The 28,000-nt window shown below is 44.7% G+C and overlaps 2 protein-coding genes across 3 annotated transcripts; one reads left to right on the forward strand and one right to left on the reverse strand.

Annotated features, from left to right (window-relative positions):
- The first annotated feature begins 3 nt into the window (after window positions 1-3).
- On the forward strand, window positions 4-28,000 carry CCDC158 (coiled-coil domain containing 158). The gene is given in 23 exon segments (XM_064652311.1): window positions 4-16; window positions 197-254; window positions 484-811; window positions 1,127-1,200; window positions 2,075-2,084; window positions 2,357-2,476; window positions 3,113-3,310; window positions 3,726-3,882; window positions 3,884-4,005; window positions 4,447-4,636; window positions 5,298-5,450; window positions 5,571-5,683; window positions 6,065-6,188; window positions 6,191-6,219; window positions 6,827-6,879; window positions 6,881-6,937; window positions 7,357-7,520; window positions 8,049-8,188; window positions 9,137-9,294; window positions 12,473-12,717; window positions 13,696-13,789; window positions 26,433-27,177; window positions 27,516-28,000. Coding segments are annotated over 20 exon segments (2,475 nt in total). The 3' UTR covers window positions 12,687-12,717; window positions 13,696-13,789; window positions 26,433-27,177; window positions 27,516-28,000.
- On the reverse strand, window positions 15,364-17,014 carry STBD1 (starch binding domain 1). 2 transcript variants are annotated; one of them, XM_064653760.1, is made up of 2 exons: window positions 16,738-17,014; window positions 15,364-16,653 (listed from the first exon to the last, which is right to left on the reverse strand). In XM_064653760.1, exons 1-2 carry the CDS (start codon window positions 16,997-16,999, stop codon window positions 15,845-15,847), a joined length of 1,071 nt encoding a protein of 356 aa, XP_064509830.1. In that variant the 5' UTR covers window positions 17,000-17,014; the 3' UTR covers window positions 15,364-15,844. The 2 variants fall into 2 exon arrangements, with proteins under 2 accessions (XP_064509830.1, XP_064509829.1); XM_064653759.1 differs by having other exon boundaries at window positions 16,735-17,014.

Below are 28,000 nucleotides of genomic sequence, written 5' to 3' on the forward strand. Positions count from 1 at the left end.
AATATGCCCAGTGTGGGTAAGCATTAAACAGATTTCAGAACAAACAGTGTGAACACTGCAGACTGTTATGTAATTTAGAAGGGTCCTGTTTGAGCAGCCTCTTTTTTTTTTGATTATGTATTCAATATTTTAATTTGTTGGGTTTTTTTCTCCTTTAGACCACTGAGCTGTGTGAGAAACAGCAAATCCATCTAAGTCCTGCAGAGCAAACTGATGGAAGTGCAGTTGGAAAGGGATGCCCTTCTGGATACCAGGTATGAAGGCCAAGGCAGATTTGTATTATGGAGAGTGTCTGGGCTTTGAGAAGCACACAGGGAGAAACTTCCCTTCAGGAATAAGACTGTAACATCTTGGTTTAGAAAACAACTTATTATTTACTTGTAAAAACCAGCAGTTAAGCAACAGAAGTTCTATACCTATTAGGATAAAAATCCATGTGAATCCTACTTTGTAATTTTATTTTTTTTTTGTTTCCAAATTCAGACCAAAGGAATTGCAGAGCCAAGAGAATGAAAAATTACAGCTGAAAAATGCTATTTGAGAGCTGGAAGCTGCCAACCAGCTGCAGGAGGAGATGCTGAGGGAGGCTGAGAGCCAAACTGAGCATCTGAAAAAGATGGTCCACGGCCACAAGGAAGTACTTCTGGAATTACAGGGCATCCTAATGGACTACAAAGGCAGCAGAGGCAGGAAACTCTGTGAGCACAAGAATATTACCAGCCTGCTCCTCCACAGCCTGAGCACAGCAACTGTCCATGTCCTGAGAGATTTAGACTCAGAGGTGTCATACCTCAAACAAAAGGTTGTCCTGGTATGCAAAGGAAGTGCTGATTTTCCTCCCAAAACTCAGTTTTCTGGTTTTTAGGGAATATTTTTGAGAACTCCCCGAGTTCCCTCCTAACCTGGCCTAAGGAAAGGGTTATGGCATAAAGAGGTGCAAATGCCACTTTGCAGTTTGGGTGGCAGGTGCTGGTACTCCAGCACTGATCCCAACTGGAAATTGGGCTGAAATCCCAACTGAAATCCCAACTGATCCCAACTGAAAAAGGAAGCAAATGACACTTTACAAGCTGTTGTTCACCCTGCCTTTTCTTTAGGGGTTTGCACTGTCATCTGTCCACGACAGGTGGAAGAACTTCAGTCACTGAAAAAAGGTTCACAGACCCAAAAAGAACTTCTGCTTCAGCAGCATCAAATTAGGTACCTGTTCTCTGGTTTTTTTATTCATAGAACATAAATAGAAGTTTTTTCACAAGTTCCACAGATAATTCCTTGATGATGATGATGGTATTTGGGGTGAGGTGACTAGGGGGTAGCAAGTCATGTTTTTGTTCTAATAATTGCTCCATCCAGATATTTATTTGCTCATGACTTTCTGCTGCTTTTTCCTTCCATGCTGACAATTTCCTGGTTTATTCATTGCCTCAAAAATACTATTTTGGAAGAATCTCTACACCTTACTTTTCTAAGTGTGATTGGTAACTTAGTTGGATGTGTAGAATTTGTTGGAACAGCAGTTGCACTGTTAAAATAAAAGATTAAAAATAATAATTTTGGTGATTAAGTTGGCTTTTTTTCTGGCTGACAAAGCACTTAGAGCTTTGTCCTTCCTTGTTTGAGAGGTCCAAATTTGCCCTGCTATCCACAGGAGTTATACAGTAGCCTCTTCAAAATAACAGTCGATACTTAATAACAGAGCATCAAAATTATGACATTGCCCAGTACTGAAAGAAGTTACTGTTTGCCAAGATGAAAATTAGTAACCAGTATTATCTTTTGGGAAGAGGAGGGAGCAGCCAAGAAGTGAGCATGAGCAGGAGGTGGCAGCACTGGCTGGTAAAGCTGACAGTGCCTGCAGCTTGCAGAGAGCACCCAAAGCCTGGTGGAGAGGGATCATTCAGTCTGGTTTTTTATTATAGTGTACAAAATGTTGGGAGCAGCCTTAATTTGGGAGAAGGGTTATGCTGCTCGTACTTTCCACTTGCTGCTTCACTCATAGTGAAGGAATATCCCTCTGTGGAAAAAGGTCTTTTTTTTTTTTCTTTTAAAGTGGTTCTTTGCCCATTCCATTAAGGGCTTATGGTGTAGGTAAGGAATTTCTGAGGAGCTGTGGATGAAGGTAGAAGCCAAATTACTCTCCAGAATCATAACTAACTCTGAAATGACATTGAGCTTCATCACTAAAAGAAGACAACACAATTCTGATTACACTCAGGGAATAACTCTGCTGTGCCAAAAAAAAAGATGTTTGGACTTGTTTAAAGTAGAACCTAACAGAAAACTAGAATAAATCCAATGTACTGCTTAAAATAGAATACATTAAGATAATTCTTAATGAATATTTGTCTTTTTCTAGGTCAGAGACCTTGAGAAGCAGTTGTACCTTGCTCGTTCTGAGCCAGCAGAAGCTCACACAGAACAGGATCAATGTGGCCAAGTATCTGGAAATCTGAGGGACCAGATTCATCAATTGTTGGTAAAAACAAGTGATAGTATTGAAAGAAATCTTGCTTTATAAAAGCCTGTCCTTACTGCTGGTGTTCATGTTTGCATCTTGCTTGTTTCCCCTCATAATTAAATTTGAGGATTATTTTTAACTAGAAATTTGAATTAGCTGTGAAAGGCCCAGAGGCCTTTTCCATTAGCAATGCAGGACATCCAGAATTAAGATTAACTTTGTCCTAAATTAAAAAATCACAGAATCCTATGCAAATCACATTAAAGATGCTGAGCAACCTTCCCTTTAACCTCACAGTTACTGCTTTGCTGGTTTGCATTCGGTGTTGACATGGCATCATTTTCTTTCCTTTTGTGGCTTATACTGATTTGGGGATAGATACAAATGACATGAAAGACTTCAGTATCGAGGTGTTGCATGCTTCAAAATAATTACAGCAGCAATATATGCAGTTGAAAGGAGATATATAAATTTGAAAGGAAAAGTGGAGGAGATGTTAGACTCGTTTAGCCAACCTTTCTCCTTCTGCCAAGTGGAAACCCCTGCAGCAGTTCCTATTCCAGTGTGTAACTGGGCCACTGAATGCTGCTAATGTCAAGAGACCAAAATAATCCTAAATGTGTTTAGGAGGGAGATGACTTTGATTTCTCATAGATTAAGTTTCATAAAAAAGAGATAGAACTAAGCCTGGGAAAAGAACAGAACAAGCAATTTTGGGATCAGAACACAGACAACAGCATCACTGTGGATCAGCTCAGGAGACAGCTGGACAACAAAAACCAGCAGCTGCAGAGCATGGAGGAGGCAGTGAAGGAAATGAGGATGGAGTGTCACAGACAAATGGAGTGCCAGGTTGGTGATTTTGGCTATAAACCTCCAAAAGGACATTCTGTAAACTTCCAGTAAGTTTGGTGCTGCCAGACATATCAAACAAGCTGTTGAAGGTGGTATTCTGGGTAGTGAGCATGTCTGCAAGAGTGGTTAGTAAATTAAGGGCCTCTGTGGTGCTTTACTTCATGAGATATTTAATGAAAATATAATGAAGTTTGTGTTTATAACCCAGTGCCACGTCAGAATTCCTTCTGACAAAAGTGATTCCTCGACGCTCACTTGACATTCATTCCCCTTTTCTCCAGACTTCAGCCCCTCCAAAATGAGCTGTAATTAGATAACCTGCTTTGCATTACGAGTAAAGATGAACTACAGGACATGCTAAAGGTAGAAATAACCAGATCTGTTGGTTGATCCAGGTATTATTATTCTTCAGATGGCTGCAATTAAGGAAAAAAATGAAAGCGTTGGAAGAATCTCCTCTTTGAGTGTCCAGCTGGAGGCAACCAAGGAAACACTCCATAAAGTTGGAGATGATCTTGCAGCCAAACAGATGGATTTGGAGGCTGCTGGGAAAACAGTGACTGATCTGACAAATTGAGAACATGACCCAGATCATGGGCCAGCACGGTCGGGCTGCTGGAGCAATGGAAGTTGAGAAATCCCACCTTAGACAAGAAATAAATGACTGGAAACTCAAAGTAGTAGAGCTCAAGGTGTGCAAACGGTGCTGTATTTATGTCTCTTTAAGACAATATGGGTTTTCTGTTTTTAAATCTCTACCTTAATGGGCTGACACTGTGGTTTTGGAGAAGGTATCTGGAATCTTAGTAGCACTAAGTTAGTGGGCAGAGAGGAACAATATGATCAATATGAGGAGGGAGTTGAGCATTGGGAATGAACTGCTACAAGATGGAAATCATTTTCATATCCTACACTGGTGAGGTGTAACATGCTGTAAAACCATCACATCCAATTCTGTTGCCCCCTTTTTTGCCTGCATTAGCAATTTTCACACAACTAATCTCTCTGTTTTACTCTGTTTTAATTTCTTGCCCCAAAGTGAGATTTAAAGTAGTGGTGTCTACGCATCTTTGTGGTTATTTTATATATATAATTATGTATAGTACACATACTGTTGTTTCTTCTGTAAGCAGGTTGCAAAGGATGAGAAAGAAGCCAGAATACGTGAGGTGGAGGCCAGACTGAGCGAGCTGGAGCTGGAAAAGGTTCAGCTGGTTAACACATGCACAGAGAGGCTCCAGGCACTTCAAGATGTGAAACAGGAAAAAGATCAGCTCATGGATGAACTCCAGGCTGGTAGGAGCAACCTAGCTGGCCTTGCAGGTAGGGAGCCCCAGCTCAGCTCCCACGGCTGCTAATTTGGGCTGCTGTTAAAAATAAAAGAGCAGCTTGCTCCCTGGATCCAAATATGGCTGCTGGTAGAGCAGGAGATTTCCTGCCAGCATGGGATGGTCGGGTTCCTGCAGGGAGCTGTGTCATGGCGTGGGATTCTGGCCCAGGAAGGTGGGAATACAATCTTTATGGCCCATCTCAGTACCCTGGCTCCAGAGATGAAAAAAACAGATCTAGTAAATCACAGAATGGGAACTTGACCTCTGTTTCCTGATTGTTATTTAAGAGCAGTAGTGGATCCCTTTAACCTTCTGTGGTCAAACTACAGGGAAACTTTGTTTTGTTGTACGTGTGCTAAAACATTATTAAAAGTGGCTGCTCTAACTTGACTATTTTCACAACTAATACACCTTTTGGCTGGACCCAAAGCAGCCACCAAAATTCACGGAGATTCTCAGTTAAATCTGCATTGCAGCTGGCCAGGTGCCACTGGTCACATGCTTTGCTCTCTGCACACTCCCATACCCTCAGAAAATATCCAAAAGCACTTCTTTTATCACAAGTTGGCAGCAGATCAGTAATCTAAGTCTAGAAGAATGATTTTTTTTTTTTTTTGTCACTCCTAATTTCAGTCTTTCCTGACTCTCACCAGAGGCATTTGAAGATTTGGAGAGGGATTACCAGGATAAAATTGAGGAGATGCAAGGTACTGCAAACAGACTGAAAATGCAGCTGAAATCTGCCCAAGCTGAACTGAAAGAGGCCAGGACTGCTCTAAATACTATGGAGGGATCTGCTGGCAATGGTAGCTATGGGTTGAACTTCCCAAAAATCACACACGTTTGTCTTGTTAACAAGAGAGCTTTTGTAAGTTTTACAGTCATAATCACAGTTGTTCATGGAGAATTAACCTTGTGTTTTACAGCTCTGGAAGCTGCAGTGAGAATGCAGAAGCAGATCACAGCCAAGAGAGGGCAGATGGATGCATTGCAGAGCAAGATTAGATTCCTGGAAGAGGCAATGGCTAACGCAGCTGAGGTCAGAAGAGCTCCCTGTAAAAGCATTTAGCTGGATTTAGGGCAAATTGTCTTGGGAGACATCATGGCCAAAAGCACAGCTGGCCCAAAAAGGACCAAAAATAATTTTACTTGTTTTCTGTGACAAAGAAATCATTCAGTTACCAACAGCTGTAGTTTACTTCTTCACTGGCTTTGGGTCCTGTGGATACTGAAGCTTCAAATTCCAGTTTCAAAAGGGATCTGAAATCTGAGATGTTGTTTCACCAAGATTCACCAAGTTGCACTTTTCCTTATATTCCTTACAAGACCTATCTTCTTGTTGCAAAACCTCAGTTTTCTGCAAGATGCAATGACTGAGCTTCTCAAAGGGTTAATTCAGATTCTCCCATCTTAAATTCAGGAGAAGCATTACCTCAGAGAAGAAAACTGTAAACTAAGTGAAAAATTGAGCTGTATTAGAGCAGAAAATATCAGGATTGCTGGAGAACTGGACATCCTGAGAGCACAAGACAAACAGCTGAAAGAAAGACTAAGATGGAGACAGCCCTTGATAAGGTAACTCAAGGTAACTTTGAGTTCAGGGACGCTTCTGGATGTTTTCCTCTACTGTCACCTGGGAAGAGAAAGGTTATATTTAATAAGTTCTTTTCACATGTGCTGGAAGATCCTTACCTGAAGAGATATCTCTGGTTTTTTTCCATGAAGAAGAGCCCTTTCAGGATGGTAACTTTTCAGGATGTACATTTCTACATAAGGTGTCATTTTCAAATTGCTTTAAATAAAAAATGATAAAATAATTATGATGCCTCCTCCCAAGTGTGAAATATTTTGTCACTGGAAACTTAGCTTTCTTGTGTGTATAGATAGTCTCACCCCTTTTCACAGTAAACTTTTTAAGGAAGAAAAAGTATTTATAACTTAACAAAGACAGGAACCAAGTTCTCAGCCACCCCTTTTAGAAGCTTGAATATAGTTTTGCCTCATTAGCACTGCTGAATTTTCTAATCCCAGAGGTGTCCAGTAGGTCTGGGCCCATCCTTGACAGGATTATGTCCCTTTAATAACAACATCTGTGTGTGCAGCTTGTCAAGAGAACAGGGAAGAATGTAACCCCCAGAAAGTTAGCACCACTAATTTGTGGCTCTTCTGTGCTCTCTTCCAGGCATCCATGCCATTTTCAGAGTGTCAGGGCATAATCCAGTGTCAGGAGCAGGAGGCTGCAGCACACTCTGGATGTCAAAGGGAGTGTGTTCCTGAGAAACATGGTCCTAATGTTAAATGCTTTTGCTTTGGATCTGAACTTCAGGTTTAACTCTATTTATTGTGAACAGCTCTGAAGTGTTCACGCTCTGAAACCTTTTTTTACATGGAATTTCTCATTGCTGCACGCATCACGTCCACAAATTCAGGGTTTTGAAGTGCTATTTACAATAAAGGCAATGAAAACATAACTTGGGTCCAATCTCTGGCTTTACTTTTGAGATGAATAGAGGGTATTATTTACTTTTGCCTTGTTTATAACCGTGGGCTATTGAGGCTGCAGTGAGACTGTTGCTGTGAATGAGCAGCACATGGAGAACAGTCCTTGTGTCGTAAGAAACTATCATTCATTTTAGTGACCCCCCCCAGCTGCTAGTTTTGGGGGAGAAACAAGATGCTACATTCAAACTATGAATACAAAAGGTGCTTCAGAGGAAGAATGACCAAGGTGGGGAACCTCTGCTGTTTTTCCACAGGAGCTGCAGGGCCCAGGCTACTCATCAGCCTCTGCCTCAGGAAAGCTTCAGCATGTTGTGCCTCTGTCCCACCTGCACCCTGCTGTCCTGCCACCCTCCCTGGCCAGCCCTGTCCCTCAGGTGAGCACCTGCCTCAGGATGGGAACCTGCACAGGAAACCAGCATGTTCCAAAGAGTAAAAATATCATGGGATTTCTAAGTGGGAGAGCATCGGGTCGCAGTGTCCAAGAGGGAATTCTTAACACCACAGATGAAGTCATTTTCTGTAGCTTCTTGTATGTCATAGCCTTTCAGGTCGATTTTTTTGTGTAAAAACCAACCAGACAATTAAAAAACCCTGTAGATTGTGGTAGGAGTTTATTTTATCTCTATCACCAATAACACTTATAAACTATTTATATTGGTTTTCACTCTTTTTCTTTGCTAGTACTCTACTTGCTGTAAATCACTTACATTTGACAGTGAAAATAGACTTTTACATGGTTCTTGATAAATTTAATCATCTGATTGATGTTTAAATCTTTCTCCACACTGGTCTTGACTGATTTTGACCAGTTTTATCCACATCCTTGTCCTTCCTTTTGGTTTTGTACATCTGCATTTAGATTTAAATTAAATTCTTGTGTTGTTCTGATTTTTTCGTTACAGAAAACATCATCTTATGCAAAAAAAAAAATCTTTTGGAGTTTTTGTATATAGATTTTTGTAAAAATCTCCAGAAGGGACCTGATGTGTCTTCAGCAGGTGTTTTCTTTAATTTTTACCTCAGAATCTGCAGGAGGCTACAAGTTAGTACAGATATTTTTCAGTAGTATTTTCTGGTTTACTTTCTGATGTGGTGGCAAACATTAACATCAAGGAACAAAGGATAGTGGCTTCTGCAAAATCCCTGCAGCATCAGGCACTCCTACTCTCTTTTCTTTGAGTTAATCAATTTATACTTTTCAGGATAAAGAGGGAAAAAGGGGTGATTTTTAATGCAGTACCATGGTGAGGACAGAACAGGTTGCAGAAGCACTTGAATTAAAGTCTGCTTTAATCTTCTTGGTTCCTGCATCATTAGTTACTGTACAAAAGGAAGCAGCTCCAGCCCTTGAGATAGACATGGATGATAGTCTGGTTCCTTAGCTGGAATGTGGGAATGGTTGGTTTGGTCTGACCCAGTATCACTTTGACTCCTTATGAAGCTGAGGGTTTGTTCTCCACAAAAGCCCTGATGAAACCAGTGTGTTCCCATTGAAAATTACTTTTTTTTTCCCCCAACGAAAATGGGGTAGCAAAATGTTTGCAGCCAGTTCCATCCCCAGGTGGAGCAAAGGTCAGTGGGAGCAGTGCTTTGAACTTACAAAGTGCTGAGTAGTCTGAAAAATCCAGTTTTTACAGAAGGAAAGGATTCTTTGAGCCAGGCCTTTGCCTCAAGTGTTGATCAGTAAAATGAGGATAATCTTGCCCTTCATCTCCAAGGTGGCTGTGACAATAAAGGGGTTTCTGTCTGCAGACAGCTCAGCTGTTACAGCAATGGGTGCCTGGAAAACACCCTGATCTGCTCCTCTCTCTGTCTTCAGCACTGTGTCTGTGTCCTGTACAGCAATACCTGGGGTCTCAGGGTAAAAGGAGAAAACAAGAGTAAAGGGGGTTAAACAAAAGTAAAACATGTGCCTCTGGATGAGTAGAGCTAAGAACTGACAATCAGAGTGCCTTTGTAAATACTTGATAACTGAATGGTTTTATTTCAGGTGCCTTCCAAGCTGGACATTTTGAAGGAAGAACCACTGCAGGATCTAAAGAGGATTGTTCAAGAATTAACAGGCTCAGACAGTGACATTCCCTCTGTGGATCTCAGTGGCAATGGTGGGAGAAAACCACCTTTAGCAACCAAGAGCAATGCAGTGTAAGAGCTTTATTTCTGTTGTGTGCTGTGTACTTGTAGTGCCCTCTAAAACTGGGATCTGGCTCTTCACGTGCCTCAGGAGCACCACAGGATGTCTTTTTGCAAGAAAGTCGGGTTTACACATAAACTTGAGAGAATCTGGAAACTTCCAAAGCTTCTCTTGTTTGCCAGGTTCCTCAGGTGCTTCAGGTGGTAGGGAAATAGGAGGTGACTACACCATTTGCCTTTAGTGCTTGCTTTCTGGTGTTTTACCTTTTATTTTGGTTTAGAACTCCTTTCTTCTTGTCCTGCCTTATGTAAATATCCCCTCTCTCATTGCTGAAGCAGGCAGTTATTTTTTTTACCAAACACATGAAGTTGAAAAATCAATACAGCACATACAACACACGTTTCTAATCCAGAACGTGAGGGTACTTCACAAAGAAAAATAGAATTCATGGATTTTGACTAGGATTAAATCTAAACTGCAGCTGGAGAGGCTGCTATTGCAAGCATGGTGGAAAAGGATATTTTAGGACAGTGAGAAGTGCTTTCACTTAGCTGAGTAACCTGCTTCTTACAGTACTCTTTTGAGATTCGGTTTCTAAGGCTTGTTTAACACAGCCTCAGTCCTGAGCTTGTTTGTGTTGGTTTATTCATAATGCTAAAAGCTTCCTGGGAATTACAAAACAAAGCTGTGGTGTTGCTTTCATCCCTCTAAGAAAGAGCTCTGAAAGTTACTTACCTTGTCTGCTTTTGATTTCCATGTATAAGACCTGGAGATTCCATGTGAGAGCTCCACATCCTCGCCGTGGAGCCTGGCCAGCATGGCCAAAACTTGGCATAATCCTTCCAGAATGCAAGTTTTACCTTCATTTTGCTTTCAGGGATCCTTCCTGCTCATCTTCAGTCCCAAGATGTTTCCCTGCCCTTAACATCCCTGGGTAAGATCTCGCTGGCTGCATTTGTGTCATATTGATGTCCAAGTGGAACTTCACAGAATAGTACCAAAAAATCTAGTTCAAATACAGTGTGTTTTCTTGGGACATGTTACAAAGTTTCTGTTGCACTTACTGTGCAAAATTGCAAAATCTGTATCTTGTTGCAAAGCATCTCCTGGGAGGCTGGTACCAGCACACCCAAAATGGATAAACTTCCATGTTAGTCTTGCATAACTAGCATACATAATATTGTCATATTCTTGGAGCCTAAATTTAGGCTCTTGAATTCTGCATTCAGGTATTGGGATATGGATGTGCTTTTGAGAGGTATCAGCTCATTGCAGAAGCTGGTGATTTCCTTCCAGGTACTGGGTGGTCAGAACCTTTTCAACTGTGGTGATGTGGATTTAGTGACCTAAACAGAAATATAAGGATGTGGCTTTGAGCAGCAGGGTTTGAAGATACAAATCTTAGCCCCCTTCTGGGTTTTTTACCCTTAGATTACCCATTCTGTGAAAACTGCCTGCAGACACTGATATATTTTATTGTTCTCTATTAAAATTTGAGCCACTGTGCTTCAGAGATAGGCTGGCATCCCTCTGTTTATTGTGAGGAGCAACTACTATGGGTACTCTTTTTATATACCTGAGTATTAAAGGAAATCTCTTGGGTAGTTACTGTCAGCCTTCTAGCAAAACCAACTGCAACATCCAGGGATTTTTCCTGGCATCCAAAATAGCTTCAAGGAGTGGGTTTTTTTACTTGGAAGCCTTGAGAAGTAGTTGAGCAAGGGGAGTTTGTAATGAGACCCAAGTCAGGACAGGGAGTCTTGGCTTGTGAGCAGCTGTAATATTCCCATCAGGCTGTGTGCTCACTGCTCTTTGCTTGGATATCTCCTAGGAATTGCATCCATCTGCTCAGCAGCTCGTTGTTACACATCCTCCCCCAGGAAAGCCTCTCAGGAGGAGAGAGACACAGCAAAATCTCCAGTGCCTTTTCTGTTAACTACTCTACCTGAGGACCTTGGCTCCAGTGCCTCACCAGGACACAGACCATCCACAAGGAATGCTGGCTTTCCAGGGGGTGCAGCCACAGCCCCCCAAATAGGTACATCCAGTCCTGTTTCCTGATCCAAGAGCTTGGCTGCCAGTGCCTTTCCTTCTCCCAGTTCTCTTCAAGGAGTTTGATTCTGTGATAAATGAATTGTGAGCAAAATGTAGCAGCTAATTAATGTATTAGACAAAGAGGAGATAAATTCCACACACCACTAAATTTAAGGCCTGGTAAATTGCTTTATTCAGGAATAAATAAGACTGTAGGAATTCCTGACATCAATAATTGCACAGTTGTGGTGGTTCCTGTAACACATTTAGTAAAGTTCTGGGTCTGACTGAAAATACTGGTGTAAATTTTATTTTCTATGAACTCTGATTTAAATGGAATGTTTAGATAATTGATAATTGTTGTTATTATTATTATTATTAATGAATAATTTTTTTCCCTAGCTTCTCAGCCCATGGAAAACAGCGAGCACACACCAAGGGGGCTACAGAACAAGATGCAAAGCCTGGAAGACCTGGTGGAATTGTTACAGATAAAAAAACCAAGGTGCCAGAATTTACCAAAAATATTCCTATTTTGTTGAAGAAACCCACGCTCTCCAAAAAGTCTTTTTGGTACCTGCCAAAGCACTTTCACATCTTTTTACTAGCACACACAGGTTTTACTACCAGTCCCCACTTCTCCATTATCCTGCTTCTAGGAGATTAATCAGATTAACTCCACAGCACCTCTTAACTCTAATGAGCTTCAAGATCCTTGACATGTCAGACGTGGCAGCTGCTCAGGGGTGTCCTCGTGGGCTGTCATGTTCAGTTAAGGGAAATTTTTAACAAGCTGATGATGCAAGATCCCCTTGACTCCAAAAACATAGTGTTCTGTGAGCTCCTGAGATGGCAGGATGCCAGAGTGAGGTGGCACTTCTTCTCTGGGCAGTTTTTATTATTGCATAATCCAGTTGCTTTCCCTTTGCCCTTTTAAGTCTTGTTGTGTAGATTTGGGAAGTTATCATTCCCCTACATCATCGAGTGCGTGTGTGTCAGGGACATACAAGTGACCTGATGTAGGTAAAACTCATCAAGTTATTTATTATTTATTTATTTATTAAAGTCAAAGGTGAGTGTTCTCATTTTTATTCCTTGCCATGCATTAATATCCTTAGTAGTTTTGTCTATATTGACATACAGAATTGCAAACTAAAGCTGCTTTTGTAAGGGCTTGATAAGTACAGCAGAATGTGTGGGAGGATATTTGGAAGCTTCAGGTGCCTGCACCTCAGGCCTCCATCTTTTGAACATCAGGTGGTGTTCAGCTAATCTGTTCTTGCTGCTATTTTCAGCCATGTCACCAGTGATCAGAACTCAGGAGGTGAAGACAAAGAAATCCAAGGAAAAGGAGAAAAAGCTCTCAAAGTGAAGATGCCGTATATGTTAGTGATTCCTTTCATGTAGGTACCTTGTGTTTAAAATATATTATATTTTTTCAAGGTAAATAATAAAAGTTCTTCCAGTTTTTTAAGTCTTACTTATAGTTTTTACTTTTAAGTGAGCAAGAAGTACGGAGGAGTAGAAATACATGCAAGTAAACAAAAAAACCTGGCCTTGAACACTTCCAGGGATGGGGCAGCCACATCTTCTCTGTGCCAGGGCCTCACCACCCTCACAGGGAAAGATTTCTACTGTATATCTACCCTGAATTCTCCCTCTTTCAGTTTGAATTTCATCCTATACCATGACACCTCTAAGCAGAATGGACTCATCAAGTTTTAGTTGGAATCTTGTATGGGGAGAAGAAATTAGTTTGAGTTGTTCCTAAGATGTCCTCAGTTATTGTTGACAGTATTTTAATCTGGGCGATTTTTTTTATATTTTCTAACTATTTTTCCACTGTTTCTGATCCTTTTTGTAACAGTGTTGCAAGCTTAGTCAAAATATTAATAAAGGCATCTCCCCTTTCCTAGAAATCATTTGCAATGAAAATGAAAGGATCATTTTAGATGGCTTGTGTATCACAGTCTGGACTTGCCATACATATTGGACAAATCTACCCAGATTTTCCTAAGAAGAGGGTCAGGTGTAGAGAATAAGAGCCCCAGCAGGTTGGGAAAGGTCACAAGTCTCAGTTTGGTTCAAGGAGCCAAGCTAAAAAGAGTTTCAGAAGCTGCAGCCCTGTGCCAAGGGCAGGGAGCAGGTGGGGAGGTCAGAGGGCCAGAGCAAAGGAAGGGACATCTGCCAAGCAAAAAGGCAGCTTTAACATCCTTTTGCTGGAACCCAGCAGAGTTGGGAACAGGTCTGGGCTTCCTCCCTGCCACCAGCAGCAGGCAAATAATTGGCCTGGGGAGGCAGCAGGCTGGGAGAATCTCAGAGCAGCTGCACATCCTGGAGTCTGCAGCCCTAACAGCACTTTGTTATTCCATGTCACATAGGTGGATGGCATAGGAGGACACCCCAGATGACAGACAGACAGCCCCTAAGAGAGAGAACCTAGTACCAGGCTAATCTGTGGAGAGACTCCAAACAGTAAGTTTAACTCCCAGAGAGAATGTGGGATGGGCATGGGTTTTGCAAAGCAAACAAGCTGCCAGGCAGGTTTCTGCAGGAGACTTTGAACTGGTTTATGCCCAGTCCCCTCAGGCTGCCTGCACAGCACCCAGCTGCAGCATTCAGCATCTGCACACCAAACTACTTCACAGGCAGGAGCAGATTGCATTCCACCTAAAAGTAATCAAATTGCCTGATTTGTCACAAGTTTGTTGTCAGGGCTCCGTGGTTGCAGGCTTTGATAAGCTGTGAGTGAGACAGTTTATTATTTGCTTGGAGATCTCCTGAGGCTGTTAGATCCACACAGGAATGACAACAACTAGTTGTTTCTCACATGTAGCTGCACTAGTCTCACAGCCAGGACATTGTATTAGACAGGTATTAGCTGTTCCAGCATCATTGTTTTTATGCAGCAAGGCAATTTTGTCTCAATCTACCTCGATGCTTGAGTGAATATATTGTTCAATAATGAGAAAACACCTCTGTGAACTTGGAGATAATACTAATCAGCTCCTCCAGAAATACTGAAATCCAGACTTCTTTCCTTCACCACACCAGTAATATTTAATTTACATAGCATAGGCCCTGCTGGGCAAGCAGTGATGTGAATGGCATAATAATTTAGAGGTGGTAGCAAAAGTTCAGTGCAGGTCTTTGTAGAAACCTCACTTGATCTTTCAGCAAGATGATAGAGTCTTAAGGACTGTGAGTTGTCTGTGGGATCAAAGCACAGGGTGTTTAATTAAAAGAAATAAGTTTCTCTCAATTTGAGAGACATCTCAGAGTTCATCTCTGACATGTTCATCACTGCATTAGAGAATCTATTCCAGTGTAGGTTGAGTGGCTTTCTAGTGAATAACTTAATCTAATAGAATAGTTAATCTCCTCAGACAAGCCTCAGATGTGTATATAAATATGCTCAAACGGCAGCAGCAGTGCACTTGACTTCGGTGATTTCAAAGATCAGCTTCTGTTTCAGCTGTACATCTGTGTATCAGGGATATTGTCAGCCTCAGATTATTGCTAGAAAAGCCAAGTGCAGAGAATGCAATTGAGGTTGTTTTACTTGAGGAAAGGAAAACTCGGTGTTTGTGCTGAAAACTCGAGTTTGTGCTGAAAAGCCTAGTCTTAAAAAAATAAAGAGAAGTTTAAGTAAGTATTTGCTAACAATACTGTGGTATTGTTCTTCAGTAGGCAGACTATGCCACCTGACTCTATTCTGGCCAGTGCCCTATTCCCTAGCCAGCCCAACATTCCAGGATTTTTCTAAAGCCTGCTCCCGCCCCTGACAAAGTAATTCATTAAGCCCAGACTGTCCTGTGTGACCTTCGCTCTCCCCTCAGCGGGAGACGAGCTGTCTGCCAAGCCTTTCATTTGAGCCGACAGGATGGCTGGACAGTGGGAGGTAGTGGATGAACTATTTTGGGGTTCAGCTTTTGTTATTCCCAGGAGTGCTGGCCACCTTTCAGCAGTTCCCTAGGCACTTACATTTTGGGTCAAGCAGCTCACTTGGGTCAAAGTCACCAAAATGAGTCAGGTCACTGGTCAGCTGGTAACAGGCTGTCAATCCGAAAGTGTTTATTGTTTACTTAATACAGTACAGAAATGAAAACACTTAGGTTGCTATTACAGTGTTGGTAACCACACTTCCCAGCACGCTTCCCAAGCCCAAGCCGTCGGTACCACCGTGCATCCCATAGCCCCACTCAAAGCAACACAAACTCCAAGTCCGGGGTCCAGATTTACCTGGACAGGCAGGTGCTTGGAATGCTGCTCATGCCTTCTAAGCCTACCTCGTATCTCTTCAGCACGTGTTTGCAGTTGATTTTTCGGGTTGCCAGATGATTTCCTAAAGGGGATGATGGCAGAGATCTGCTGCTCACAGGTTGGTTTAGCTGGGTTCCATACAGGATTTCCAGAGCTCTGCACTTGAGAGGGTCTCCTACTGAAGAAGGGGAGCCCCCCCTAAGGTTTAGGGGCTCGGTGACTCATCTAGGCAGGTTTTCCACTAGATCAGCAGCTTCCAACATCCCGTTAATGGTGTCCCCACCACTGATGAACAATTTGATCTTCATGTTCAGTCACTAGGGTTCTATTACCGCATTCTTCCCAGCGTCTGACCTTCCCGTTCTCCACCAAGATAAATTTCCACTCCAGTCTGGTGTCTGCGGGCAGACTGATGGACTCGGACCAGAAGCCATCCTTGTCACACTTGAGGGGGACATAGCTGTGCCACTGGCCCAGACACTCGTGGTCCCCGGTGACACCGATGAGCTGAGCCTCGGAGTGTGTGATGTAGTGCACACGGAAAGCCACGTGGATGTTCTGGAACATGGGGGGCACGGCTGCAACCCTCTTGGCTTTCAAGTCCCCATCGCAGCAGTCTCCTTGTTCCCATTCCCTGCTGTCGGAGTCTTCCATGCTGCCATCCTTGCCGGCCCCCCCCTCGACCAGGTGCTCAGAAACAACTTCCCACTCTTCGTGGTCCAAGTCCCTACTCTCAGCTGGCTGACCCGGCTGCTCCTCACTTCTGTCCTTACAGTCATCCTCAGAGGCTCCTGCCAAGTTCATCACGCACCATCCGTCACTTGCCTGTCCCACCTGAGCTCGCAGTTCCCCTACCTGGCTGCCGGCCGTATCATCTGGATGCTCCCTGGCGCCGGTGGCATCCCGCTTCGGGATCAGCCGCTCCACCTCCGCAGCTTCACCCGAAACTCCCCCGCTCGGGACGTGGTTGATCTCTTCCCTCGGACCAGCCGCCAGATCCCTTCCTGCCTTGGGAGCGCCGGGCACAGCAGCCGCGACCTCCCGCCGCCCCGGCTCCGCGCTCGCCTCGGCATCCCCTGCAAGAGACATTCGGGGAGGACGGGGCTGGTTAAGCGGAGGAGCCGCCGCAAACCCCCGCGCCCCCCTGTCCTCCGCGCTACCTGTGGCCGCCGGCTCTCCGCTCGCCCGCCGGGGCCCCTCTCCGCCGGCCGCCGCCGCCGCCTCTCCGCCCTCCTCGCCTCTGCCGTCGCTGCCGCCGTACCAGAACCAGGCGAGGACGGCGGCCAGCAGCCCCACGAGCAGCGCGGGCAGGAGCCCCGCGGGCCAGAGCCCCGCGCCCAGCCAGCCCCAGCCGCGGGGCTCCGCGGGCAGCGCGGCGGGGCCGGGCGGCCGCACCACGGGCGGGCCGCGGTCGCGGGCCATGGCCGGGCACTGCAGCGAGAGGGGCCCCGACCGGGGCCGCCCCCCCTCGGGCAGCGCCTTAAACGGCGCCCCGGCCCCGGGGAGGAGCCGCCGCCGCGGCGGGCGGGGCCGCGCGGGGGAAAGGCGGGTTGGGATAAACTCCAAAAGTCGGGGGGAAAAGTTTAAAGGCTTCACGTGCACACCCACTTTTCTGCCTTCTCTCCCTCTTTTCCCTTCTCTTTCCTCGATTTCCACGACTTAGCCGTGCTGCCAGTTAAACCAATGCAAAACTGAGGGGAGCCGACAGGTGAAAGGTGAGGACTGAATGCGTGAGGTTCTTTGCTGGTTTTTGCCTGAAAGCAAGCATTGGAGCTACAGCAACTGCAGATTATGAAGTTTCACAGAATCACAGAATTGTTAGGGTTGGAAAGGACCTCTGGAGATCATCTAGACCAAGGCAGGGTCACCTAGAGCAGGTTTAACTCCAGCAGTGCTGGTGGCCTTAGATGCTCTAATGGGTGTGCCGCGGGTGACTGCTTTGCTGGTAATTTTAATACTTGAAAATCCAGGCTTGCTATCCCTGAGAAGTGAGATGAATTCACTACTTGTAACTTCTGCATTACACTCTAATGACTGTGACTGGATTCCTTGACATTGCCCTGCTCTCCTGTTATGCTCAGGAAGCTTTTCGGATTACCAGGACTTCAGAGCCCATTAGTGCAGAGGATATTTGATGTTCATTTTAATTTACCTTCATTTTATGACGCTTGAAGTGATATGTCAAACTGTACTTCAAAATTAAGAGGGTGTGCAGATAGATCTTACTAGGAACCTGAGAAATTTCATAAATGCAGCTTGGGACTTTGTGTTTTGAATCAGTAGTTCTGGAGCGACAACCTGTAAAAATGTTTATAACACCAGAGATTAACACCAGGGAAGGAGTTAGGGGGGACAATTCCACTCAGTTCTGATTGCTGCCTTTCTTTTTTTTTTTTAATCCATTCTCTTTATCTGACCAAAGGTGTTGCCATGACTGAATCTCTAAGCCCACTGAGAAGATTTGAGCCACTATCTCATTAGAAAAGACAATGGCTAAGTGGATGTCCCAGTAAGTCTGTTTCCAGTGTGTGAACTTCTTAATCTTTCAGTGTCATTTAGAGCAGCGCTACCTCAGCTTAGCAGGACAGCAAATGTCACTCGAATTTATAGAAGCACAAGTGTGCAGCCTCCGTGGTGCAGCTCCCTGGCTGATCTGGAAGAGGGTGGCCTGTGCAGATGCACAGAATTCATGATCTCAGTATTTTTCCTTTCTTTGCTTACCTCAGCAGCTCAGGCACCGTCTCTGGAGTGCTCCCTCAGCGAGGTGCTGAGCTGGTGTGTAACTCAGAATGTCTATTTTGGTCCCTGGACGTGTGGGATGTGTCCTGGCATGTGCTGAATGTGCACTGCTCACATCTCCTGCTCAGTACTGCAGGAGAGGGAAGAGCTGAGGAGCCAGGACCCGCCTGGGCACTTTCTCTGTGGCTGTGGGTTTGGGTGCACTCTCTTTTACCACTGTCGGTGCTTCAAGGGGCAGCTCAGCCTTGCTACTTAAAACAGACCCTTGGCTGTAATGTAATGTAATACTGAAGCTCTGTGTAGTAGGTGGTGGTTTTGCAGTTTACTTATATTCCTTTTTTTCTAGCCTTCAAAACAGAGCCAGTCCCCTGCTCTGTGTCTGTGCACCACCTCGCTCAGCTGGGATTGCCAGTTCGGGCACCCACACGCTGCTGTTCTGTAAGTACTGTGTGTGCACTGCAATTTAAACTTCCCAGTCACCTCCCTGCAGCAGAGCACACAAAACCCATTAATCACTGTAGTATTACACTGAAAGAGCATCATTCTGCCAGCTCTCAGCACAGATGAAGAAGTAGTGCTTTGGAGCTGCTAACCTCATATGTCTTTGCTTAAACATATTTATGCTGGACATAACTAGTTTTAGTCATGGCTGCAACAGTGAAACCCTGTCCAGGCAGCAGCCGAGTTGTCTGCTTTTGAACTCCTCTTTTGATGCCTATAATTTATTTTCTTTTTTTTTTGTTTGTTTTTGTTTTTAAAGCAAGGTTTATGGTGAATACTAAGGCTGAAACTCCTGAATTCCTGATCGCTTATCAAGTGTTAGAAGCAGAGATGCTGGATAGGAGAGAGTGAGAAGAGTCACTGAGGGACTGAGGTTCCTGTTCTTAAGCAAACACATGGGTTGTTGCAGGCAGTAGCTTACCCCTGGCTTTGGTCCCTTCCTCTCTAGGAATTCATTAAATGCTCACATCCCATAGAACGTGGAGACCTCTGCCTCCTAAGAGAATTTCCAAAGCAGATTAACAGAAATGCTCCAAAATGTATCTTAGGGGGTTTTTTTAAAGCTTTCACCAGAACCAAAGAAGGTGCCAGTACAATAAAGGGGTGAGGAGACCCTTTCTCAAAGTCTCAGGGATACAGTTCTGTTTCTAATTATTTCAAGCCTCTAGTTTGTTCCTGCAGTCATTCCTGATGAGGCATTGGTTTGGAGAGCAGTGTTCTGGGAACGCCACCACTGTCTGTTCAGTAAGTGGGGTGGCAGTTGCTGGACTGTATTTGGAAAAGCTGCACGTGACTTTGCAGAATTCCCAGCTGACTGGCCCAAGATCAGGAGCCTTTTCACGTTTCAGAGCCAAAACAGGAGGGCAGATATTTACTCTGACAGCTCTATAAACAGCTCTGCAGCCAGGGCTGTTGTTAGGAAGGGCTGGCCACGGTTACTGTCCCAGAGGAACTCTCTGGATGTTATCCTGTCAGCTGTGCCATCTAGTGTGGTGACAGGGAATCTCGACTGAGAAATATCCCACTGTCCTGGCTCTGACAGTTGGGGGACTGAGAAATATCCCACTGTCCTGGCTCTGACAGTTGGGGGACTGAGAAATATCCCACTGTCCTGGCTCTGACAGTTGGGGATGCTATTTAGGGAGCACCTTTGAGCCTGCCCACTGTCTGATCCCGTGGAGAGAACTGCTCTTAAACAAGCCTTGTGTGTGTACAGTGCTTCCTCCAGTTTTACAATAGAACAAAATGGAAATGTGAGTAAGTAAGAAAGAAATACAAATTTGGGAGCCCTGTTATTCCCTGTGGATGTGCTGTCCTGGCACTGGAAGTGCTTAGGCTAAAGTAGCCTTCCCTAAGAGCCAGGCTAAAATCTAGGGTTCAAGACACTGCTGTCATGGAGGTTTTCCTGGCAGTTGTTTGACACTTTCTTGTTGGGTCCCCACCCAAGCAGGCAGAAAAATGGGAAGGGCAAAGTATTCATATACTGTGGACCTGCATCACACCCCGGGAGGAAACTGTGGCCCCAAGTGCCATTCTGTGCCATCCCTTTCCCACAGGATTTGGAGTGTCTCAGCTGTGAACACTGGACACTGCAACATTGCACAGCAGTCAGCAGGTGGCACAGGAGGAGTGTGGCTGGCAGGAAAAGCTCTTTTTTTTTCCAGACAGAGGGGAGAAACTTTCTCTCAGGTGCTATTAGCTTTTCGAAGAGTGGTTAGTAATGGGGGCACCCCAGATCCAGACCTGCTTCCCATTATCAACCATTAAAATCTGGAAGGCAGCTAAAAGGGACCTCAGCAGTGCTCTTTAGGCACTGTGTCATTTTTTATGAACAGTGACCAAACCTGGACACAGATGTCACCCCCAGAGGTCTTACCCAGGCTGAGAAGCACAGAGGGTTATCTTATCCTGAGGACAAAGGATAAGATCAGATGTCCTCAGGATAAGATGCTTCCTTTTTTTTTTTGCATCACCAAGATGTTGCTCATATTTACAATCAGCCAAAATCCCTGTGTCCTTCCCATGCTGAACTCCTGCCTGGCCAGTTGTTCCTCATTTGCTCCTTGCTCAGCTGAGAAGTTCTGTTTGGAGTAGTCATTTGCCCCTGTTCTTGTTTTCCAGGTTTTGTCCAGCATATCAGGATTGCTTTGAATCCATTTGAATCCATTTTAGCATCTTTGTAGCATTTTCCAGGGGCTCATCTGCAAATTGAATAGGAAGCAGACTGGTTTTCTGTGGATTTTCAAGGACACAGCTTGTGATGCAGAGTTTTTTCTGCTGTTTTTCCATCTTATAATGGATTTTGTCCTTGCTTAGCTGACTCAAATGGTCTAATGCCATTCTCTCCTACTTACCCATAGTAACCTCACTTGGAATTCTTTCTTGGGTTTGAAGTAGAGCTTATTGCTTGCCCTGGCCAGTCTCTTCCTGCATGTCATGTGCTTCCTCTGAACTTCTGTACTGTGACAGTAATATCAAGGAATGACAGCTTTCCCTACCCAACATCCCTTTTCCTCATAGCTTTGTTTCCTATGAGCCTTTATTTGCCAGCTTTTTCAGTTTATTAGTCACTCTCTGTGCAAGTCACACTTTCTATTTTGTTGTTCTCCTTTTCCCTAGCTGGTACACATTCCGTGTGCCCTTTCATGAGTGGGAATGCTTTTTACCTCCTCCCAGGCATAAAACAGATTATGATAAATTTGGCTAAATTCTGTGAAATGTGAAGTGCCTCAAGGTCATTTCAGACTTCAGAGGTCTTAGATATTGAATCATAATTAAGATTTTCCAGCAAAATCCCGCTGACAGACTCCCATGGTTGTCTCACATCCTGGAGACATTATGCTTTGATTTCCAGGTCAGTTTTTATATTGTCAGGCCCTTGGAAAAATGCAGCAGAAAAGGCAGCCAAATATTTCTTTTCAGGCAACTTTTAACACAGAAATTTATCCAAGTCCAAAGTCTGAAGAGCACTGAGAAAACAAGTAAAAACTCGAGTAGAATCTTCTAAGATGGAGATAGAGAACAGTTAATTCTGAGAAAATACCAGAAATGCACTTTTAGCTGCTGGGAAGGAAGAATTCCTGGGAGGACATTCCGGAGGGAGCTCAGGTGGAGCATGGTATTATTTCACACTGCTCCTCACAGCATGTTATCCATGTTGTCAGGCTTCCCAGGCAAATGTCTTTTCCTGGATGTTTTTCCTGTGAAATGAAGCTTTTTGTCCTCACTGAAGGGGACTTTAGAGCCCGTCATCAGCAGGCTCATGGAAACACGGCTTTTACACCATCTTAAATATTCCCTTGGGTCCAGTGCCAGGCGTAACAATCTGCCTCTCTGAGCAAGGATTTTGCTGAGCTCTGTGTGGAGTGTGTCTCAGTGAAGTGGCCAAGGACATGTGGAGGAGTACAGCAGAGATAAAGCACAGAGGCCTCTGGATGAGCTTCCTTCCCTTTGAGGGGCACTTTTCTCCCCCCTAGCCTGGCTGAATATTCTTTTATACTTCGCTGTTTGTCACTGAGTGCAAGTATTTCATTCTCAGGAGGTTAAGATGCTCTTAATTTTCAGCAGATAACTTAGGCCAAAACCTTACAGAGCTTCTGAATGTGGGTGTTCATTCCCCCTTATTTTAGATGCTGCTTTACTGAAAGCGGCAAGCAATGAAATTGTTTTATAAATCACATTACATAATTCAAAACTAAATTCTGAATTCCCTGAATCAGCTTTTTTCCTTGTTTTCTGTTTTGCCTGACTGAGGATTCTTGTGAGAGGATTCTTCTAAGTCTGTAAGCTCTGATGGGAGTGTTTATCTTCATGACCCGAGGAAGTTTGATCACATATTTGATATTCAAATATTAATCTCGTATCATTATTATTAATCATATTTGATTACATATCTGATACTACATATTTTTCCTCCCTGAAATAAAAAGCCAGGGATATAAACAAGGCAGCAAAAGGAGTCCTTCATGTGCCTTGAAATACGGTCTTGCTGTCATCAAATCTGTGTGTGCTTCTCTGAAACTGTCCCCACAAGTTCCTCTTTCTCGAGTTAAATGTGTGAGAGAGGATGTCACTGATCACTTAGTCATGTGGTGCTTTGGTTTGATGACAGGAGAAAGCATGAAGTCCTTTCCCACCCAGTGGTGCTGGGGGAAAGGGCAAGGCATGAGCCAGCACTCGATGCAGTGACTGCACCCTGAGACCCAGGTCACATGCTGGAACCAACCAGGGGGGGACTTTTTTTGCTTCCCCAAAGTATTCCCTTTGGAGACACAGTTGAGCTATCCAAGGTATTGCAGACTGTGCTGAAGGTTAGTGGTTCCCACCCTAGGGCCTGGCTCTGCTTTTGGCCACGAGATATTAAATACTCAGAGTTGGGGCTGGCAGGCCCAACCGAGTGCAGCGTGGCACTGGAGCTGGAGCCCGGGATCTGACAAGGAATGGGGACAGATGAGCTGGATTCTGGAAAAGGCATGGGCCTGGAAATCTCAACAGGGTGCTGGGTTGTTTGCCTGCCTTCTCAGAAGGTCGAGAACAGATCCTAAGGTAGGAGGTTCCATAGGCTTCCTCCCGGGATTAGACCCCAAGGAGCCCCTTTGTTGCTTTAACTCCTTGCACATCATTTCCCCCCATGCTTCTCCTGCCCTGGTCATTTAAGACCTCCTCCTCTGGCACATTTCCAGGGAAACTGGTGCCTGTCATGCCCTCGGGGCTGGGAGCTGAGGGCTGTCCCACACACAGCCCCCTTGTGTGAGCTGGCAGGCAGGAGCTGTTTGTAGCCAGGCTGACATACAAAGCGTTTGTTTGCCAGCGGCTGCCACCGACTGTCCGGGAGCAGGGCTTGGGATTAAAGATGACTCATTGTGCCCTTATTTCTGGGCCTACCAAGTGTGCATTTAAGTGCAGCAGACACTGGGAATCAGGGAGAGACTCCCAGTGTGAGCCTTTTTGGTCTCCCATCATCTGTGCCAATGGGTTTGGTGCACTTTAAGGATGCAGACCACAGGCTTTGTGGATGGAAAGACTCCAGAAGAGCTCAGCTGTGCTGCTCTGGTGCCACTGAAGCTAAAAGAGACATTGCAGAATTTTAATCAGAGTTAGTTCAGCGTCTGAGTAAATCATAATGTGATGCAGGCAGGCAAAATCATGTAATTGCAGCCTTCAGTACCTGTGTGTGTTTCAGGAACCGGGGGGAAGATCTCGGGCTGTGACATAATGCAGGCTCAGAACAAAGCAGACTCTGATTGTAGGTCTGCAGCCTCTCAAATGCAGTTAGCAGAGGCTGTGAAAATCCCTGGAGCAAGACCTCCACTTCTCCTCAATAAAATAGTGTGGAGAGGCAGTGTGCATCCAGGTTTTAATGCAGCAGCAGACATCCTAAGTGCCAGAATCTGCTCCTGAACTCTTTCAGATCAATAAGCAGTTGAGCATAGGCTAACAAAAGGAAAACAAGACTCCTAGAGTCTGCCCTATCATATCCCAATGGAGCATCCTTCACGGAGTGGCACTCGTGTGGGATACCACTCACAGGAGAGGGAAATGTGTGCCATTGGTTTGCTAATTTTAAATGTGCTCTCCTAGTACAGTTCACTTCAAAGTAGGTGTGGGTTGTTGAAACTCAGTCAGGCTGAGTCCCAGATGGGGCAAACAAATGGAACAGGTCTCCCTCTCTGCCCCATTCCTTTGGGAGGCTTTGGGTCAGGGGCTGGAGGGTTCATCCACTGCTGTGGGATTTGGGCCCTGAAGTCCCACTGACAGTCCTAGACTGTCATCCTCCCTTTTTCAGGAGTCATACATGTCATACTATAGGAAAAGGTACAAAAGCACCATTTATTCTGTTTGAATGACAGGTTCTTTATAATTTCTGGCATGTTCAGGGTTATCAGGAGAGGTTTTCAAGGCTGGAGGGTAAAGTCTCTGCTCTCCAGTGTCTTAAATTGATGGGAAAGTGTGTGACTGATAAAGTATGTGACCTGTATGACTAACCTGACCCTGTTAGCCAGCTGTGCCAGAAACCTGCCAGCTCTTTATAACTCTCTGTATCTATAGTAAGATCAGAGTTACATTTTTATGGTGGTTCAGGCTTTGTTGGCTTCCTTTTTTTAATCAGTAATGAGGGGCAGGGGGTTTATAAGGAAAGAGGGAACACAATCCTCGACTGGTTTTGCCTTTCTCCAGGGTTGTTTTTGCCAGGTTCTCCTGTGCTGGGAGCAGCATGGGCACATATCAGCTGTGCTTTTGGTTCCTCCCTGGGTGCCCCCACACTTGTGCTTGTCCCTTGGTGTGCAGAGGGTGTTCCCAGCAGTCCAGGGATGTTTGTAGTGCTCAGCAGGAGCAGGACAAGTAAACCTGGTTGGTCCTGGAGCTGCCTCAGGGCTGTATGGAAGAATGAGGGTTTGGAGAGGTTGTATCAGTCTCTGTGGGCAATGCTTAGAGATCAAGCACTTGAAAGACAGTGTTCTTCCTGCTGCAATCTGCATGGCAGCCACTAAAACCTGAATTAAGGGAGTAAAACTCTGGCAGCAGGAGCTTTACTGTTTAGTTGGGCTTGGCACTGCAAGCCAGGCCCTGAGCAAACCTTGTGCAGGTTATCCAGACAGTGCCACTTGCCAGAGCCTCCCATTCATCCCAGTGCACGCCCTGCAGCTTCCTTGCCTTCCTTTCCCAGCAAGATCCCCGTTTCCCAGCCCCTAGTGACATCCTCCCACACAGTTGGGCACCCCTGAGTCAGGAGGCTCCGTGAGCAGAAGCGGCCGGTGAGTCAGGGGAGCAGCAAACGAGCCCAGGAGTAGCTGCTGGGTGTGACTGGCTGCCCTTGCTAATTCTGGTGTAGCTCAGATGATGAGGAATATGGCTCTGGGTGTGTGCAATTGTAAAATGTGCTATGTGATCTATATCACAATTAGGACATGTATGTCTCTGTGTGTGTGTGTCTTACAATCCATGAGGACTGTGGTTATTTAGCTGGAGAGTGTCAAAAGCAGGAGAGTCGAGCAGGCCCAAATTTCAGAGGGAAGAACATTTTTTCTGATAAGAGTATTAATTTCCTCAGCAGCAAAATGAAGTGCTGTAGGCAAATCTCTCGTCCCCTGAGTTGTCATAGTCCCAAATCTGGCAGTTCTAACCCAAGAGCAAAGGGCTGCTCTTACACAAGCCCCAGCTTTGCTCCCAGCCCTCTCCAAGGTCACTGATGGTCCCGGTAATTGCAGTGTAGCTCTGCCCCGTAGTGAACTGCTTTCCTGCCAGCACTTAATTTGCACTGTGTGGGAAGAATAAATTAAAGCTGGAGACAGTGAAATGCGATCTCTACCCACTTAGAAACCTTTCAGAAATGTCTCAACTCTCAGCTGAAATCAGGATCTTATAATTAGGTTATTATTTTATTAATTAAGCATGGAGTACTAGAAACATACCCAGTGTGTGTGAGTTCATTGATGACAAGGAGGTGTGTTAGCTGTGCAGGGAAAGCAGAAGAGCAAAGCCTCTGAAAGCCAAACTGTAGATAAGACAGAAACTGGTAGAGCATTTATTAATTAAAGCACTTTTCTAGTTGCAGCTGCATTCTTGGTGTTGAGATGAAACTACACTCCTGATTCATGTGTCTGTGTGCCCTCAGGTCACAGCTCCTAAAGGAAGCAGTGCAAGACCTGGATCCAGTTGGACGTGGTGTGAACAGGTCTGGCAGCAGGGGCAGATGATTGTAGCACCAAATGCTGAAGTAAGGGAAGGCACGGTTCCTGTCTGGGGTGTCGAAGAGCAGAGATCCATGAAGTGACATGGATGCACACAGAGACAAGGAAAAACACCCCACCCCTCCTGTGTGCTGTTCCAACCCTTTATTGTGGCCAGCATAAGACATCCACTGGAGAAATGTCTGATAGTTACTAAACCCCAGAAGTAGGATTAAGGATTTCTGGGGTCTGTTCTGATTTGTCTGATACTGTGCTCTGTGATTTCCTAACTCCTTCCCTGAGAAGCTTTTCCCCTCCCTACACAGACACGAAGGAGCTGAGTAACTGGTGTTGCACAAACTGAAGAAGCCACTTGACAAGCTCAGTAAGTTTGGCTTTTTATGTCTCTTCAAGGTATTCCCAGTGCATGGGACAGGACTGTTTCATCATATACACGCTTTCCAGAATGTGGGCCTTGTCTGCCTCTCTTCCTGGCAGTATCATGATGATTTTGGAAAGGGAAGATGTGCCTCTGCTTGTCTCAGGGATCTGCAGTTGTGAGACAGGACTGTGCCTTGAGCCAGCAGTGCACCCACTGCATTCCCGTGCTGCACTTCAGAGGTGGAGTCGCTCCTCACGGGAATGTTTTCAATGTATCATGGCCAGTGAGCACTTCCTTGGCTTCCAAAGGTAAAATAATTTGCCAAAAAAAAGAAAAAAATTCTTGCTGAGAGTCTAGAAAATCTGTTTGGAGAAGGGGTGTGGTTCTATGCATCACATGGGTAGCTCTTTGTAGAAAAATAAACTGAAATAATGAATTAAGCAGACTCAAATTTCTGCAGAAATCTTTGCTTGAGCTATAAATATTCATGCCAGGGTTCAGCAAAAAGAATTTCAGTGATCTCGTGCTCTGCAAGGATCCTTTATCTGTTTCAGTAGCAAACTAAATTTAGCCTTTGAAAAACCAAAATATCTCCCAATTAAGATAGAATTTCTTAAATATTCCTGCCTTTCTTTTGATTTGCCAGGGTTTTGGTGCTCAGATAAACCAGCATGTTCTTTAACATCATGAATAAAGAAATGCCTGATGGCTGTGGAAAGTAGTTGTGATAAAAATGGCTCTGCATAACTAGAGAATGGCTGCATATTCCTGATCTTGTATATTCCTGTAGTCCTGTATTTATCTCCAATTTGGGGACAACAGCCCTGGCGTTTGAGCGTGTGCATCAGGAGATCCTCACTGGAAAACAGAAGTCATGGAGCAGTTAAACTACCTGAGGTGAGACAAGAAAAATTTCTCCACTGCACTGTTTCAGCAGCCGTGGAAAATGTGTTTCATGTGCTGCAGGAGGAGTGAGCTGCTTGTAAACATTGTCACTGCAGCTGGTCCCCACCAAAGGCCAATATTTTGTGGTGGAAGGCAAGGTTTATGGTTTCAGAGAGAGAATTCCCATGGAAGACTCCTTCTAAGGGGAGAATTCTATTGCTGTAGTTAAATTAGTCTTTAAAACCA

This window comes from Pseudopipra pipra, chromosome 4, assembly GCF_036250125.1.
Source record: "Pseudopipra pipra isolate bDixPip1 chromosome 4, bDixPip1.hap1, whole genome shotgun sequence".
NCBI classification, from domain to species: Eukaryota; Metazoa; Chordata; class Aves; order Passeriformes; family Pipridae; genus Pseudopipra; species Pseudopipra pipra.

What these genes read in the sequence shown, in the direction of transcription:
- STBD1 (XM_064653759.1), bottom strand. Translation starts at nt 16,999, where the DNA reads ATGGCCCGCGACCGCGGCCCGCCCGTGGTGCGGCCGCCCGGCCCCGCC. An exon ending in AGAGCCGGCGGCCACAGGTA is followed by an intron (nt 16,654 to 16,734) that starts GCGCGGAGGACA and finishes TGTCTCTTGCAG; the next exon opens with GGGATGCCGAGGCGAGCGCG.